Source organism: Culex quinquefasciatus, chromosome 3 (assembly GCF_015732765.1).
Source record: "Culex quinquefasciatus strain JHB chromosome 3, VPISU_Cqui_1.0_pri_paternal, whole genome shotgun sequence".
Lineage (NCBI taxonomy): Eukaryota > Metazoa > Arthropoda > Insecta > Diptera > Culicidae > Culex > Culex quinquefasciatus.
In genome coordinates, this window is record NC_051863.1 from 139,201,736 (window position 1) to 139,217,183 (window position 15,448).

At 35.9% G+C, this 15,448-nt stretch overlaps 1 protein-coding gene across 1 annotated transcript in view; it reads left to right on the forward strand.

The window, feature by feature from the left end:
• Nucleotides 1–8,976, forward strand: part of LOC6034611 — a 49,762-nt gene extending 40,786 nt beyond the window's left edge. The window contains exons 3-4 of the mRNA XM_038265944.1: nt 1,931–2,102; nt 8,159–8,976. Of these exons, the coding sequence (XP_038121872.1) occupies nt 1,931–2,102; nt 8,159–8,348 (362 nt within the window). The 3' untranslated portion in view covers nt 8,349–8,976. The remainder of the gene's footprint in view (nt 1–1,930; nt 2,103–8,158) is intronic.
• The last annotated feature ends 6,472 nt before the right edge of the window (nt 8,977–15,448 follow it).

Consider the following 15,448-nt stretch of genomic DNA (forward strand, 5'->3'; position numbering starts at 1 on the left):
ACTTGTTTTTCACTTTTTCTGCTATAGAATAACACCATTATCATTTATATTGTAAACAAATGCGTAGTCTGGGACACTACAAAAATTACTGCATACTTATTTTTACTTAAAATATAGAAAATGTTAGTAAAAAACACAGCCAAAGTTGACCCCTAAAAAAATGACATTTTTAAAAACATTGGCAAAGTCACATAAAACAAGTAAAACTTCCAACCCTGAAATTTTCTAAAATTTCAAGAGTTCTTCTTTCCAATGCATTTTAAAGATCAAAAATTGGTTGAAAAATGGATTTTTGGCGATTTTTCAGATCGAAGCCCGTCTAAAGGCGGGGTTAGGTTGTAGGGGTTGTAGAGGTTAGGCACTATTTAATAATTTTCAAATGTATTATCGCGGGCGTCAATAATTATACTCAAAATCAGAAGTACCCCGCAAAAACGGTTCTATCTACCCTTTATCTGTCATCCCATAGAAAAAAACCCTTTTTGAGGGTTACTTCCACCCTTTTTTTAAGTTTACCCATCGTCACCCTTTTGCAAAGGGTTACTACCGGTAAACTTGAAAAAAGGATGGAAGTAACCCTCAAAAAGGGTTTTTTTTCTTAGGAATGACAGATAAAGGGTAGAAGGGTACTTTGAAGGGTACTTCCGATTTTAAGTGTAGAGTTCGCGCGCGCTGATATGACCGCAGGAGAATGGCCGCATGACAGCCGCAGAACAAATTTTTGGCTGTTGTCAAAGGTTGCCTTGGGTTTTCAGCTGACATTTTGGAAAATATTCAAAACAAACCAGGTTGACAGGCAAATCAAAGTAGAATTTCAGTTCAACTTGCTGATTTTTACACCACGGTAGTTTGGTGGCTATAATCTCCTGTCACTCATAGCGAAAGAGAAACGTGATTTTATCTCGCAATAAGCAATACATTTAATTTTGCAGCCAAAAACCAGTTGAATTGAAAGAAAATAAAACTCTTTTTCAAATTTTCTTTTCTTGATTTGTGTGCACCTACGTCAAAGACTAAGATTGTTTGCTTTTACTCTTTGGTCTGACAGTCTTGGTCTGACAGATTTGGTCTGACAGCTTTATCATAAATTTTGGTCTGGTCTAGGCGAGGGATAGGACACAGCACCCTCCTGGTTTTTTTTCTAACTTTGCCGGGTTATTCTTATAGTGTAAGATTGTTGTACAAAGTTGTAGAACAGACAATTACAAAAATGTTGATACCTACAACTTTGCCCAAGACACCGAATCGATCAAAAAAATCCTTCAAAAGATACAGATTTTTGAATTTTTATATATCATTTTTGTATGCATAGGTGCCAAATTTGTATGGAAAATTATATGGACAAACTAATGATGCAAAATGGCTTCTTTGTGCATACCGAAAGCACCAAAAAAGAAGAAAGTAAAAGTACTTCGGCAAAGTTTTTGGTATTTATTGAGTGAGAGCTTTTAAAAAATTAAAAAAAAACTTAAAAAAATGTTTTTTTATGTTTTGCAATTTTGTTATAGCATAATTGTAAAATTCACAAAATTGAAAAAAAAAATGCAATCAAAATTACTTTGAGCATTTATCATTAATTATGTATTCTTAAATTATATTTCGATAGTAGAGTTTGTTGAACTTTGTGTTCCATTTAAACGGGGGAACAATAATACTTAAACGTTACAGATTTCTCTGAACTCCTAATGGGCCCGACAATAGATCGAAGATATAAGTAAAATGGCAAAGACCAATGATTTTTATTGAAATGGAAGCAGTTTATTATACCATACTGCCAAATCGGCCTCCCTCGAAGTTTGTCCCTATAATTTGTACGCAAACATTGCGAAAACGTGACTTGACTTTACAAAAATGACGCAGCTGCGCACGCGTAGAAATCGAAACCAATTCTGATGGCCACTATTTCCTCTTCTTCTTCTCTCCCTCGAAGGTCGCTCGGTGGACAGCCAGCAGCAGTGCCGCGATACGCCCTCGCGGCTGTGCAAAACCCGCTACAACACGACGGCCCCGATGTACGGCGTCAGTCTCACTTCCGGCCAGCCCGTCACGATCGTGCAGAAATTCCCGGACCTCCTGCAGCAGGTCGTCTTCGAAGTGTGCGAGTAAGTATCGTCTGTGTGTGTGTGTTGGTGTGAATTTTCCAAATTTGTACGAAAATTTCGTTTTCTTTCGTCAGTTTCACGATTTGGCGGTGGCGGCGGCAACGATTAATTTGGTGATGCGCCAATTTCTCTTCTGGGTTCGCTTGCCATAATGTTGTTGTTTTTTTTCTTGTTTTCACTTTCATTTGGCTGCCTGCCATTTGGTGGGAAAGTGGCTTCTCTGTGCATAATGGCAGCACTGCTGACACACAGAGGCACTTGAAAATGTTTAGTTTTGGGAAAATAGAGAGTTGGTTGCACTTTTCATTATTTAATTCATGGAGATAATACTGCTAAATTTAAAAATTGGTAGAAAGGATTTATTTTTACAAGTCGGTTTATTACACTGGCGAAGAATCTTTAAAAAAATATCGTTAAAAAAATGTCCAATGTGATTTAACCGAGTCGGCTTGTTTCAAGATTTATTTATTTATTTAGATCATTTTTTTCCAAAAAAGTATTTTTGGAAAGTGCTTTAAGAATTAGTTATGATCAATTTATATCGATTCGAACTCATTTTTAATGACAAAATTATGTCAGTTCGAGAATTATATTTCTAAAAAAATTCAAAATTTATTTAGAGCTACTTCTTGAGGTACTGGGAACTCTACCGATCAAGCTCGCTATGATTCCATATCATTCATTACCTTCGTAATAAATCAAAAAAAATCATCTTGTAGAATAAATCTTCAACCTATCAATGAGCAAAAAAAAAAACGAAACGAAACTATTGGCACTACGCCCTCCGGGGCATGGCCTTCCTCTAACGTGGGATTTCTGCTCCAGCGCCTCTGACGAGACAGGAGAAACCGGGACCGACGTTTTACTTCACCATCCGATAGAAGCTCAGTGGATAAGGCGGGAATCGAACCCGCGTCTCATAGCATCATCGGGATCGGCAGCCGAAGCCGCTACCCCTGCGCCACGAGACCCACATTCAAAAAACTTCCAAGAGATCAATGAGCAATTCACCCCGAATTCCGAAATTGGATTTTACATATTTGTTTTTTTATTTGGCTCAAACTTTTCAAGGGTCCTTCCTAAGACTAAAGAAGTCATATTGTGTAATTGGTTCACCCATACAATTTTGGCAGCTGCCCATACAAAAATTAGTCGCGAGTCGCGACACATGGGCTGATATGGGACAGCTATTTTAGGCTTGTTATTGATCATTTTTTTATTGGTTTCGGAAAAAACAGACACAGATCAACAAAACTAGATTATTGATTTTTCAAATTTGACGCGCATAGGTTCTCTAAAAACTGCTGTTTTTGTTCAGACTTTGGGGACTCGCCCCAGTTGACGGATAGGGGAGAGTGGGGAGACTTGACCCCCGGGGACACTTGATCCCAAGCCTGTATCTCGTCAGCATGTGGGTAAAACAACTAGCTTTGTTCAAGAAAGTTGTGCGAAATTTACTAAAACTCATTCTAGAAAACAAAGAAAAAAATGAAAAAATGTTTAGATTGAGTTACACACATTTTTCTATAACGAGCTGCAAAAAACTTCCAAGAGATCTTTTTTTCTTTGTTTTGATATGTATAGAAAACACTCAAAAATTATTCAATACATGAATTGTTTGATAAACTTATTAACTCCAAAACCCTTACGCATTTGATGTTAAATTAATCGTCATACTATTTTTACAATGAAATGTTTAAAAAAGTGCGTTTAGGGAGACTTGATCCCTGCATTTTTACAGTCACTGGAATCAGCCTCAAGATTAATTAATTGGGCTGGGTTTTCATACATAGTTTCCTTTAGTATAGTTGTACATAACTTACTGCAGTTTGAACCTTTTTTCAAAAGTGTTGTAAACAAAAATTTCCAGCTTTTGTAAACATGCTTAATTTTGGTCTAAAAAATAATATTTTATGTTTTTAAATATTTTATATACTAAACATGTTATATTTTGAACACAAACGTACAGGTTTAATGTGAAATTGCTGTAACTTATAGAAAATTTAAAGTTTGGATGAATAAGAAACATTTTGCTTAAGATTTCTTCAAAATGTTGAAAGGGGGATCAAGTTACCCCTAAAATTTTTAAAATACCGGTTTAAAATATTTTTTTAAAACGCTTGGCATGATTCGAAGAGTTCATCTGATGAAATACCCTTGTTAGCCAAACATAGATTAATGTTTAAGCTTTCAATTTATGCAAAAAAGTTTATAGTTTTGTGAGAAATTGACAGAGTTATGTGCGATACAAAAAAGGGGATCAAGTCTCCCCACTCTCCCCTACATGTTATTTTTTTGGTGATTTTTTTTATCTTTTTTACAGAAAAATCATTTCGCCAAAATCCATATTTTTTTAATTTGTGCCTTCGATTAGATTTTGACAAAGTATGCCTTTTTATTTATTTTATTTATTGATATCCATATATCTAAAAATATATTTTTTTTTCAAAGTGTTCAGAAAATTTCCACTAATTTGGAATCGGACTTCTGTGAGCTGATTTACAGCGGATAAAAGAAAAAGAAAAACTGAAGTTTTCTGAGGCTCACATTTTATAATGCTATTATTTCAGCAACTATAATGGTACAATTTCTAATGCTCAAAAATTAAACATTTGTCAAATTATTGATCTCTTAGGTATCAATACTAATATTTCAAAAGGGCCAAATATTAAAAGTTACGCTCTTCTTAAATGTTAGAAAATCAGGAGATAATAATTTGCAGAAAACTTCGAAATTGCAATAGAATTTTAAACCAGATTTGATTTCTAGTCAAAAGGAGATAGGACAATAATTGATATTTCAAATCGTTTTCAAATTAACAATGAAAGATGCATTGTGCATAATCGAAAATAAATTGCAATAATATCTAGTCTGCAACCCGCTAAGATCACCATCTCCAGGCGAATGCGAATCGAAAATAGATTGCAATCTCGATTGCAATAATAAGTTTCAAAAAAAAGTTATACAATCACAAAACAATGCTATTCAAAAAATGCAGAAAATTGTTTTCAATTGTTAACACACAGAACATGATTGGAAATGGAAAACATACAAACTTTTTAGACAGCAACCAATGAAGTTGTTGTCTTCTTAATCCAAAATTGTCAAACTTACGGACTCAATCCTACAACAATTTGATTGTTAAAATAGTCCAGCTTGGCTGTACATTATTTTGTAGACCGAACTTTACTGCCGCTCTAATCGAGTCAGTCCCATATGTAAAAACAGCAAGCCGAGAAAAACCCAAGTCAAACTTAATCCACCTATGTGGTTGGAGCCTTCCTCACTCATTACCAACAATGGCTGATATCATGGGGTTGTACACAAATTTCATCTAATTTTTAGATCCGGAATAAAAAAAGTACATAATATCACTTAAGGGTCGGATGGTGGATCCGGACATAGTTTACATACATTTAAGTGAGATCTGGATATATGTAAAAACAAATTTTTATATATAACTTTTGAACTACTTATCGAAACTTCAATCTGTATAAAACTCGATCTATGGGACCCTAAACCAAGTCGAATGCAACAGGTTCGGGTCAAATTGGTTCAGCCAGTGCCGAGAAACATGAGCTAGTTTGTTGGTCACATACATACATACACATACATACATACACATACACACAGACATTTGTTCAGTTTTCGATTCTGAGTCGATATGTATACATGAAGGTGGGTCTACGACGTTTTTATACAAAGTTCATTTTTAGAGCAGGATTATAGCCTTACCTCAGTGAGGAATGCAAAAACGCTTAAAATCTATGGATTCATTTACATACATCATATACATACAGATTTCTAGCTTTCTTTGAACTTACCCCAAAATCAAAGCTGGTAGAACTAAGACAAATTTGAGCATCAAACAATGCTGAACTTATAGTTTATTTATTAACTATAACAACTCCCAACCCCTCAAAAAAGTTGGAACGGCAATTTCAACTCGATGGTTCTCGAGTATAACTCAACCAATCGGGATGATTCTTTTTTCCAGTGATTTGTAAGGATGTCTAGATGATCCTAGAACTTTGCAGAACTCGATTTGACCAAATCAGTATTTTTTGCGATCGAAAACATCGTTCCAACTTTTTTTCTCGCATGTAAAAAAAAAACACCCAAAATTCCGCGGGGACAAACGATTTTAAAAAAAGTTCCAGAGAACCGTTTTCAGAACAAGTTTCCTAAAAGAAGTAGGTTTCGTTCAATATAAGCAGTGATAATTTCGTAATAAGACGTGACTTTCGCCAAAATTCCCTTTACCATGATGAGCTCCGCCTACTTGGATCTGTGATTTTTTGCTAGATATACTGCCGTTCTACAAATAATTGTCCCATTTCATTTTTGCCCGATTCTGACTTTTTAGCAGTTTTGAGTTTTGTTTGACGTTTACTTTTGGGTAATTCTCCGCGATTTAGTGTGTGTTTTTTTTGTAACTGCAAACTTGCAAATTTTTTAGAGTGTAACAATATTCTGCAAAGTTGTAAAGTAGACAATTTACCGCGGTTAACCAAAATCAAATTAACAATGCAACTAAAAGGTTTGCTTGTAACTATCACGAGTTATTTTTTTTTTTGTTTGTTTTGATCCGATGGAAGGCTGGAGCAGATGGAAATCGAACCCATGATCATTCGCTTACAAAGCAAACCAAAATATTTTTTTTGTTTAATTTTTTTTTTTTTTTGATTACCCGTTTATCCGAAGATTAGATAGTCCAAAATGAAATTTTTTTGAGGACTTCGGATAATCAAGTCTGGACTGTACGCAACAGTTAAAAAACGTTTTTTTTTTCAATCACATTCACCACAAAACAAAGTTTGAATTGCACTTGCTTGTTGGATCACTCTCCGTTCCAAGCTCCGTTCCGTTTATGCAAACGGCAATCGGAATCGATATTATTTACTGCCATTTTTTACTGCCCGGAAAATCCGATGACGGTGGGTGCGAAAATGCAATGATTTTTCTCTCCCCGCTCTAGCGCACTATCAAATTATCACCGGCGAGAAAATTGCGCCAGCGGCGTTCGTAACAGAATTAACTCAATTGAAAAATGCAGATAATATCACGCCCCGGAGCCGAAAATGACCGTGTGATCAATTTTCGGATGAGCGGAAGGAAGGAAGCACACACGTGGCGTAAGTCGCGCGCGCCAATTTTACAGCAATTGCGCACGGATTTAAATGCGATCATGTTCATGTAATGTTGTATGCGATAGAAGCGAGTTAGATTAGTTTATCGACGGCATTCCGCATGGCGCGTAATAGAGGGGGCAATTTGGAGGATTATGTAAATGTTTGCAAATTGTTACGATAATATTGATGTGACTGTCAGAGTTTATGGTTGAATTGTTGGGCAGATCATGTGGACATATTTTGAAAACAAAATTGAGTATTTTATGATGAATTGATAGATATTTAAAAAATGCATTCTTCCAGCCGCAAAAGAGCAACATTGTAAGCTTGCACTCCCCCAAGACGAGATAAAAACTTCATTAAGCTGCAGTGCTCTAAGCGCCGAACAACCGAGCCAAATAGTTTTCACGAGATGAGCTAACATTTTTCACGCCGCGGCTTCACTTCAATCGACACTTGGGGGCGGTGCTCAGTGCGCGAGCAATAATCACATAATAAAATTAGAATTTGTTTACCACGCCAACGGCGCGGAATCTCTCAAAGCACTCCAACTCCGGAACCGGTTAACAAATCAATTATGAAAAACCAAACCCAAACAAACAAACAATAACCGGCTGTTTGCGAGGGTTCCTCGCCCTGGCTCGGCGGCGTTGAAGTCTTTTAATTCGCGCGGTTCGTTTCTTGTTTGAATTTTCATCTCTTTTGCCAACATGTGTTTTTTTTTCTTTCCTTTTCTGAGGTGCGGAAAAGGTTGGGTTTCAACCTCCTTGAACCGCCGCGGCACTTGTAATTAATTACTTTATATTGAAGTCTGGCTTTCTCACACTTGATTTTGCAGCCCCCCGGCAGCGCTCTACATATTATTTGTTTGTTCAACTCTGCTCATTTGCTCTTTCTGCTTCTGCTTCTTTTTCTCAATTGCAGGTCGAACGAGTGCGATGTGGTCCGGGGTGAATGCACCCAAACGTACGTCCCGTACCTGTTCCTGGTGATTCCGCTGGGACCGGTGACGCTGACCGGCCAGGATTACGTCCTCGTCGAGAGCGGTTGCGTGTGCAAGCCCAAGTACGCCACGGAGAAGCCGCGTGAGTCGGGCGGAAACTTTATCCCCTGAACGACGACGACGACGAATTGACGAGACCCAAATGCAACCAACCTCCACCAAGTTCCGGTAGAACGAGACATACAGAAATGCTAGAGAGTGCGCGAGCGAGAAAGAATGAGCTGAAGAGTGATCCTATATCTTTAGTAGGAATATGTTAAACAAACAATTTCGAGAAGAAAAAAATAAGAGGAAGAAAAGTCGCAGATTAGATTAGATCGTGTTGCTCCTCGATCTTGAGCCGATAGTTCAAATATGAAAATGTTGGCAAACGATAAGACTAGCTTTAAGATTATTTAACGCACGCAAACACAAACACAATCTCTGTGTGATTAAGAAAAACAGAGAAGTAAACTAAAAATAACATAGATTGCACCTTTTTGTACATACAATTTTCACGCTTTTCCTCGTCTCTCCACACTAATTACAAAGCTCTATGTAAGAAAATAAATGAATATATTTGCATTTGAACTATCGACCGACGACGGCGCAGGTGTTGTTAGATATATGGGTGGCTTCCACAATCATAATTTAAAAATATAACAACGAAAAGCTAAACTTGGACGGATTTTAAATGCTTTATGTGCGTAAAATTCCGAATGAAGTTAATAATGATTTATACAATTTTGTATATGCGAACAACGATTACTTAATAAACTATTTATTTTTAACAAAAAATACTTTTATTCGTTTTTTTCTTCTTAATATAACATATAGGGTATATGTTCCAAAATTGGGAGTAGTGCCTTAATTGGACCTATCAAACTTAATTTAAGGAAAATCAATATTCATTGAAAAATTTCAGGAGTCTGTCGTTTGTAACAATTAATCATTTTTTTTTTCAACAGTTAAATCCAAATTACTTTAAGCATGGCAAATTCTAAGCCACACAAATAGTCAATTCTACCAAAAGTTATAAGATATTCAAGAAAAAATAGGGGTAAAATGACTACCCCTGCGTTTGAGTGTAAAGATAAACAAAAGTCTTGTTTTAGATTTTTTTTGTTTTTTTTTTTCAATTTTTGTGGGGCCCTTCCCAATGACCAAAGAAGTAATTTTATGTTATTGGTTCACCTATATACTGCCCATGTTCGCATAAATGTCCCATATGCAAAAACAGCATGCTGAGGAAAACGCATTTGAAGTTTGTCCCATACATAAGGGTACGTGTTAAGTTTTCTCCAAAAAACTGGATTTCCTCCTGATTTCTAGAACAAAGTACTGGATGTTGTAGGCTATTTTGAAAGAGCACACGATTTCGAACCATACAGCATAAATAACTCAAAACCGATGAAAATGCATATGGGACATTTATGCGATCAGGGGCAGTATGAGTCTCCATACAATTTTGGCAGCTGTTCATACAAAAATTGTACATAAATATTCGAAAATCTGTAACCATTCAAGCTTTTTTTTATTGATTTGGTGTCTTCGGCAAAATTGTAGGTATTGTTGAGGACTATTCAGCAAAAAAATAGGTACACGGATTTTTTTTGTGATTCTTAATTACCTTTTATTTCACAAAAATTTCAATTCAAATTTAATTGAATTTTTTAATTGGTTTTAGTGGACAAAAACTCGCATCTTTAAAGCCAATTTTCGCCGACCTATGATTTTTTTTAAATAGTGATTTTTTGTAAAAAAAGTAAATTCTGTACTTAAATTTTTTGACTTAATTTGTTTTTGTAAAAATCAAATTTGCAATCGAAAAGAAAACTTTACAAATTTTTGATTAAGTGCACCGTTTTCAAAATATAGCCATTCAAAGTTAAAAAATTTCCTTCAATTTCGTCTAAGAAACATTTAATATTGGACCACTGGTTGCTGAGATACAGCGGATAAAAAAAGAAACTGGAAAATTATTTTTCTTAGGTTTCACTGTCTCAGTTTAAGTTGTTTTAATTTTCTGAATTTTTTGAAAAAAAAAAAAATATTTTCAGGTATGAACAATCATGGACACAATTTAAAAAAAAAAAACAAAAAACCGGAATTTTTCGGACAAAATTTACGTTTGAATGGCTATACTGCCGTTCTACGCATAATTGTCCCATGTTCGAAAAAGTGCAACTGAGAAAAACGCGATTGAAATTTTTCGATGGGTTTATGTGTTTCTACGAATAATTGTCCCGTGGATTCCTATTCGCCCTATGTGTCCCTAATCGCCCCAGTAAGCAGTGTATCACTCTTTTTTGTGATCCTCTTGCTAAACAACAGGTAAACACGACATAATGCTTCATAAAACTATTGATTCCGTATGAGACAATTATGCGTAGAAGTACAACGATGGGACAAACAGACTTGATGTTGTTTTCAGTGAGTTTCCGAACAAAATACCAGATTTTATGTGTTTTTCTTAAAGTATACGACAAACTAAACATAAAAATGTAAAAAAGTAAAAATCGACAAAAAAATGATATGGGACTATTATGCGTAGAAAGGCAGTATAGTGCACTTAATCCAAAAAAAATGTAAAGTACTTTTCGATTGAGAATTCGATTATACATAAAAAATGAGGTCAACAAATTTGAAGTACAAAATTTCAATTTTTAACAAAAATCAATATTTAAACAAAAATCATAAATCGTCGGCAAAATTTTGGTCCATTCTTCTGATGGCTTAAAAGACGTTTTGTCTCCTAAAACATTTAAAAAAAAATCAAAAATAAAAAAATACAGTTTTTGCGAAATTGATTTTTTGTGAAAAAAAAAGTTAGACCGTTGCAAACATTTTTCAAAGTTGATGTCGCAAACATTCAAATTTTCAATGGAAATTTATGTGCAATCAACTGAAGTTAATTTAAAAAGCATTCCCCTTCGTTTAGACACAGACAACAGACATAGCAGCTAGAACCAAATAATTTGAAAATCGAGTGTAAAAACACGGCGGGTGATAAACTAACGCCATCTCGAAGTCTATTGCCACTTACAAGAATAAGTCTGAATGTCTGCAGTGCACCACAGCTTTTGCAGAAGCCGCATTCTGATTCTCATCAACTTTATTTCAATGATGCTATTTTTTTTTAAATAAATTAAATTGTTTGCTCTGAAAATAACTATCAATAATTAGGGGAGAGTGGGGAGACTTGATCCCCTTTTTTTGTATCGCACATAACTCTTTCAATTTCTCACAAAACTATGATCTTTTTGCATGAATTGAAAGCTTAAACATTCAACTATGTTTGGCTGATAAGGGTAATTCATCAGATAAACTCTTCGAATAATGCCAAGCGTTTTAGAAAAAAAATTAATCCGGCATTTTCAATATGTTGGGGGTAATTTGATCCCCCTTTCAACATTTTGAAGAAATCTTAAGCAAAATGTTTCTTATTCATCCAAACTTTTAATTTTCTATAAGATACAGCAATTTCACATTAAACCTGTACGTTTGTGTTCAAAATATAACAAGTTTAGCATGTAAAATATTTAAAAACTTAAAATTTTCTTTTCTAGACCAAAATTGAGCATGTTTACAAAAGCTGGTAATTTTTGTTTACAAAACTTTTGAAAAAAGGTTCAAACTGCAGTTAGTTATGTACAACTATACTAAAGGAAACTATGTACGAAAACCCAGCCAAATTATTTAATCTTGGGGCTGATTCCAGTGACTGTAAAAATGTAGGGATCAAGTCTCCCTAAACGCACTTTTTTAAACAATTGATTGTAAAAATAGTATGACGATAAATTTAACGTCAAATGCGTAAGGGTTTTGAAGTTGATATGTTTATCAAACAAATCATGTATAATGCGGTGTTTTCTATACTTATCAAAACAAAGAAAAAAGATCTCTTGGAAGTTTTTTGCAGCACTTCTTCGAAAAATGTGTGTAACTCAATCCAAACATTTTTTAATTTTTTTCTTTGTTTTCTACAATGAGTTTCAGTCAATTTCGCACAACTTTCTAGAACAAAGCTAATTGTTTTACCCACATGCTGACGAGATACAGGCTTGGGATCAAGTCTCCCCGGGGATCAAGTCTCCCCACTCTCCCCTACCTTTGACATTTCAAAACTATTTTTGACCGACACCTAGACTTTCTCAATGAAAAGTGGCATGGGACATAAACCACGTCTGGCCCCGCCTTAACATAGAGCAAAAACCAGACGGGTCTTCAATCTTTCTTTAAACTTCCAATCCCATAAGGCTAAACAGGGATCAGCACGTATTTAGTAGTAGTGTGTTTTAATATTTTAAAGTGTCTTCAAGGCAACTGGTTTTCACTTTCCGTAACATGAAGCGTTTCACCGACATTTACTGTTTGAAAGCTCTGTTTTGTCCGCTCTACTCTGGAATACAGCTCTGTCGTGTGGAGCCCCTATTATCAGAACGGCATGAAGAGGATCGAAGACGGGCAACGCAGGTTCATCCGGTTCGCGTTACGTCGCCTGTTCTGGAACGATTCTTCCGTCTACCCAGCTATGAAAGTCGGTGCCTCACCTCAACACTCTCAAAGTTCGTAGGAACCTCGCTCGAGCCCTCGTAGTTACTGATTGTTTAGCCTCTGGACTGAATTGCCCTGCTCTTTTTCACCGCATAAACCTTCACGCGCCAAGCCGACCCTTACGCGATTCTACCTTGATTCGACTCCACCCTACTATTTACTGGATGCACGGCGCTTTATCCGGTATTCTACGAATCTTTAATCGTGTATCGTTCCATATTGATTTTAAGTTTGTCCCTTGACGCCCTCAAGGATAGGATTCTCTCTCATTTTAGAGGCTAATTAGGGAGTTAATTTTATGTGTACACAGCTAAAAAAGTAGTAATCCAGCTGCGTGTAAAAGGCCTGGGTGTAAAATAAATATTGCATTATTTTATGCAATTCTGTGTAATATTACACCCTGAAATATGTAGCCCATCAGTATGGGAAACCTACTTGACCGAAATGTCAAGCTCATATATGCGTTTATCCTTCCAGCCTTTCATCGGTCTGATGGCCGAGTGGGCTAAGGCGCCAGTCCTTACTGATGGTGCTCGGTTTGAATCCCATCGGCTACAACTTTTTTTTGTGTTTGCAAAAATTGTACATGCAGTGTGTAATATTAAGTGTTTATTTTGACGAAGGTGATGTGCATGCTTTTGCATGCGATTTTACCATCGAATTTTTTGCTGTGTAGCGATTGGGCTCAAAGGTGCCTGTTGATTCGCACAATAAACAATCGGACCATTTTGGATCCGAATCTCAGATGATCTGAATTTCAGACGTTATTCGAAGTCAAAGGTGTACTGTTACACAGCACTTTATGACGCTCAGGAAGTCCCGGTCACATCGACCACCTCGTAAACCCCAACGCCTCGTAGGCGGATTCAGAACGCGATGCGGACATCGCCTGAGCAGATCCGAAGCGCTTTTTCATTTTCGATCGGACCCCTCAACGGAGAACGTTATTTAAACAAAGGTTCGTCCTTCGATCGTTGTATTAGCATATTTTAATTCTTTGAGATTACAGGACTAAATACTGACTTTTTAAATGAAGACCCAGAAAAATGAAGGAACTGAAGGAACCGTAAAAAAATGATAAAGTATCTTGCAGTTACAAATGAATTCGCCGAGCATGGAGTTCTGAAAAGAGCGTTGATGATCGTGAAGACTACGTCTGGGTCCGCCGGCTGAGCTGCTTCACACATTTAAATGAATAAAGAGCAGCCGACGATGTTGAATGATAGCTAGGCTAATCAAATAATCATAGCATTTACGCCGTGTAATTACCATTAATTTATTACGGGTTTGGTTTCATGCATTCTAGGACAGGTACTTAAATTTTACATCCGTGTTAGGGAAGTGCTTTTTCGATGGCCTATTTCATCCATTCTGGGTGCTTGAACTTCCCGTTACTGTTAGGAATGTGCTCATTTTGCTTACAAATTTTCTGCATTTAGGGGAACATCATCTAACTCCATCGTGCTTCTAATGTTGCCATACCCGCACTTTGACGTTCAATTACAGCTCATAAAAGGCGTTTTCAACTGAAATCGAGTGATAAATAGCTCAATAGGAAGTGAGCAAACAAGTTTCTATCAACAGTTTTACAAAATAGGTTGTTAAAATAGTGAAAACCAGCAAATTGGATGGAGTTAAGAGCGAGAATTTTTATTGGACAGCTTTCGTTCTCGTATTAAGTAGCTCAAGAGCAGTGGGAGCAGTTACTTTGTCCAGGTTTCGGAGGAGGTCATCGTGATTCGCAATTCGCAATTTTCAGTGTAAGAACGGGCCTTGACCGATCTTATGCACTAGGTTCCCGACGAACACGCACTGCCCTTACACCTACATCTCACCCTTGCTCTGAGTCAGTACGAGCAACACGCTAGAACACGCTTTGAGTGTTCGTGCCAGGCATGCACAGCTTCTTTTCCGGTTACGCATTTTAACTCGGCCGGGGGTGGTACATTACGTAGGGTTTGATGTAAGTATAAGCGCCTAACCATTTATAGTGTGCCTAACAATTTTCATTAAAGCAAAAACTGTTTCATTTTTAGTTTGAATTCAAAAACTAGTTTTTATTTTACTGTGTATTGTTTTCTCCTGAAATCTTTCCTAGTGTTGAGTCGTGTTTATATGTTGCTATTTCTTTTGTCGCGGTGCTTTGTTACAATTTATGGTCCTAAGCATGTTATAAAAGTTTACCAAAAGTGCAATAGTAATATTTGTGTTAATCCTTTCCATAAATTGAGTAAGGGCTCAAACCTCACTTGTTTGAAGAAAAGGATGAAGATTGAAAACAATAGACAGTAAAAGAGAATATATTTTATAAAAATCAAGAATCAATAGTAAGAGAATGATGATTGCATTTTAATGAATAAAAATGAGAAGCTGGATGTAGTAGATGACAAATTAGACAATAGTTAATAAATAGAGATAAAAAAAACAAGCTTAGATTATAGTAATGATAATTTATAGGACAAATAAAGAATTATTCAAATAAATAAATTCGCAATAAAATCAAAAAAGATTAGGCAAATGATAAATAGACTTGATATTACTAGTACATTAAGGAAAAGTATATTTTTAAGGAAAAAACAAAGATTGTTACAGCAGTATCAATTCTTTAAAAAAGAGTGGAAAAGCTTTGAGAGATAAGAGAATCAAAAGTTAGTAAAATCAATATCAAATGATGG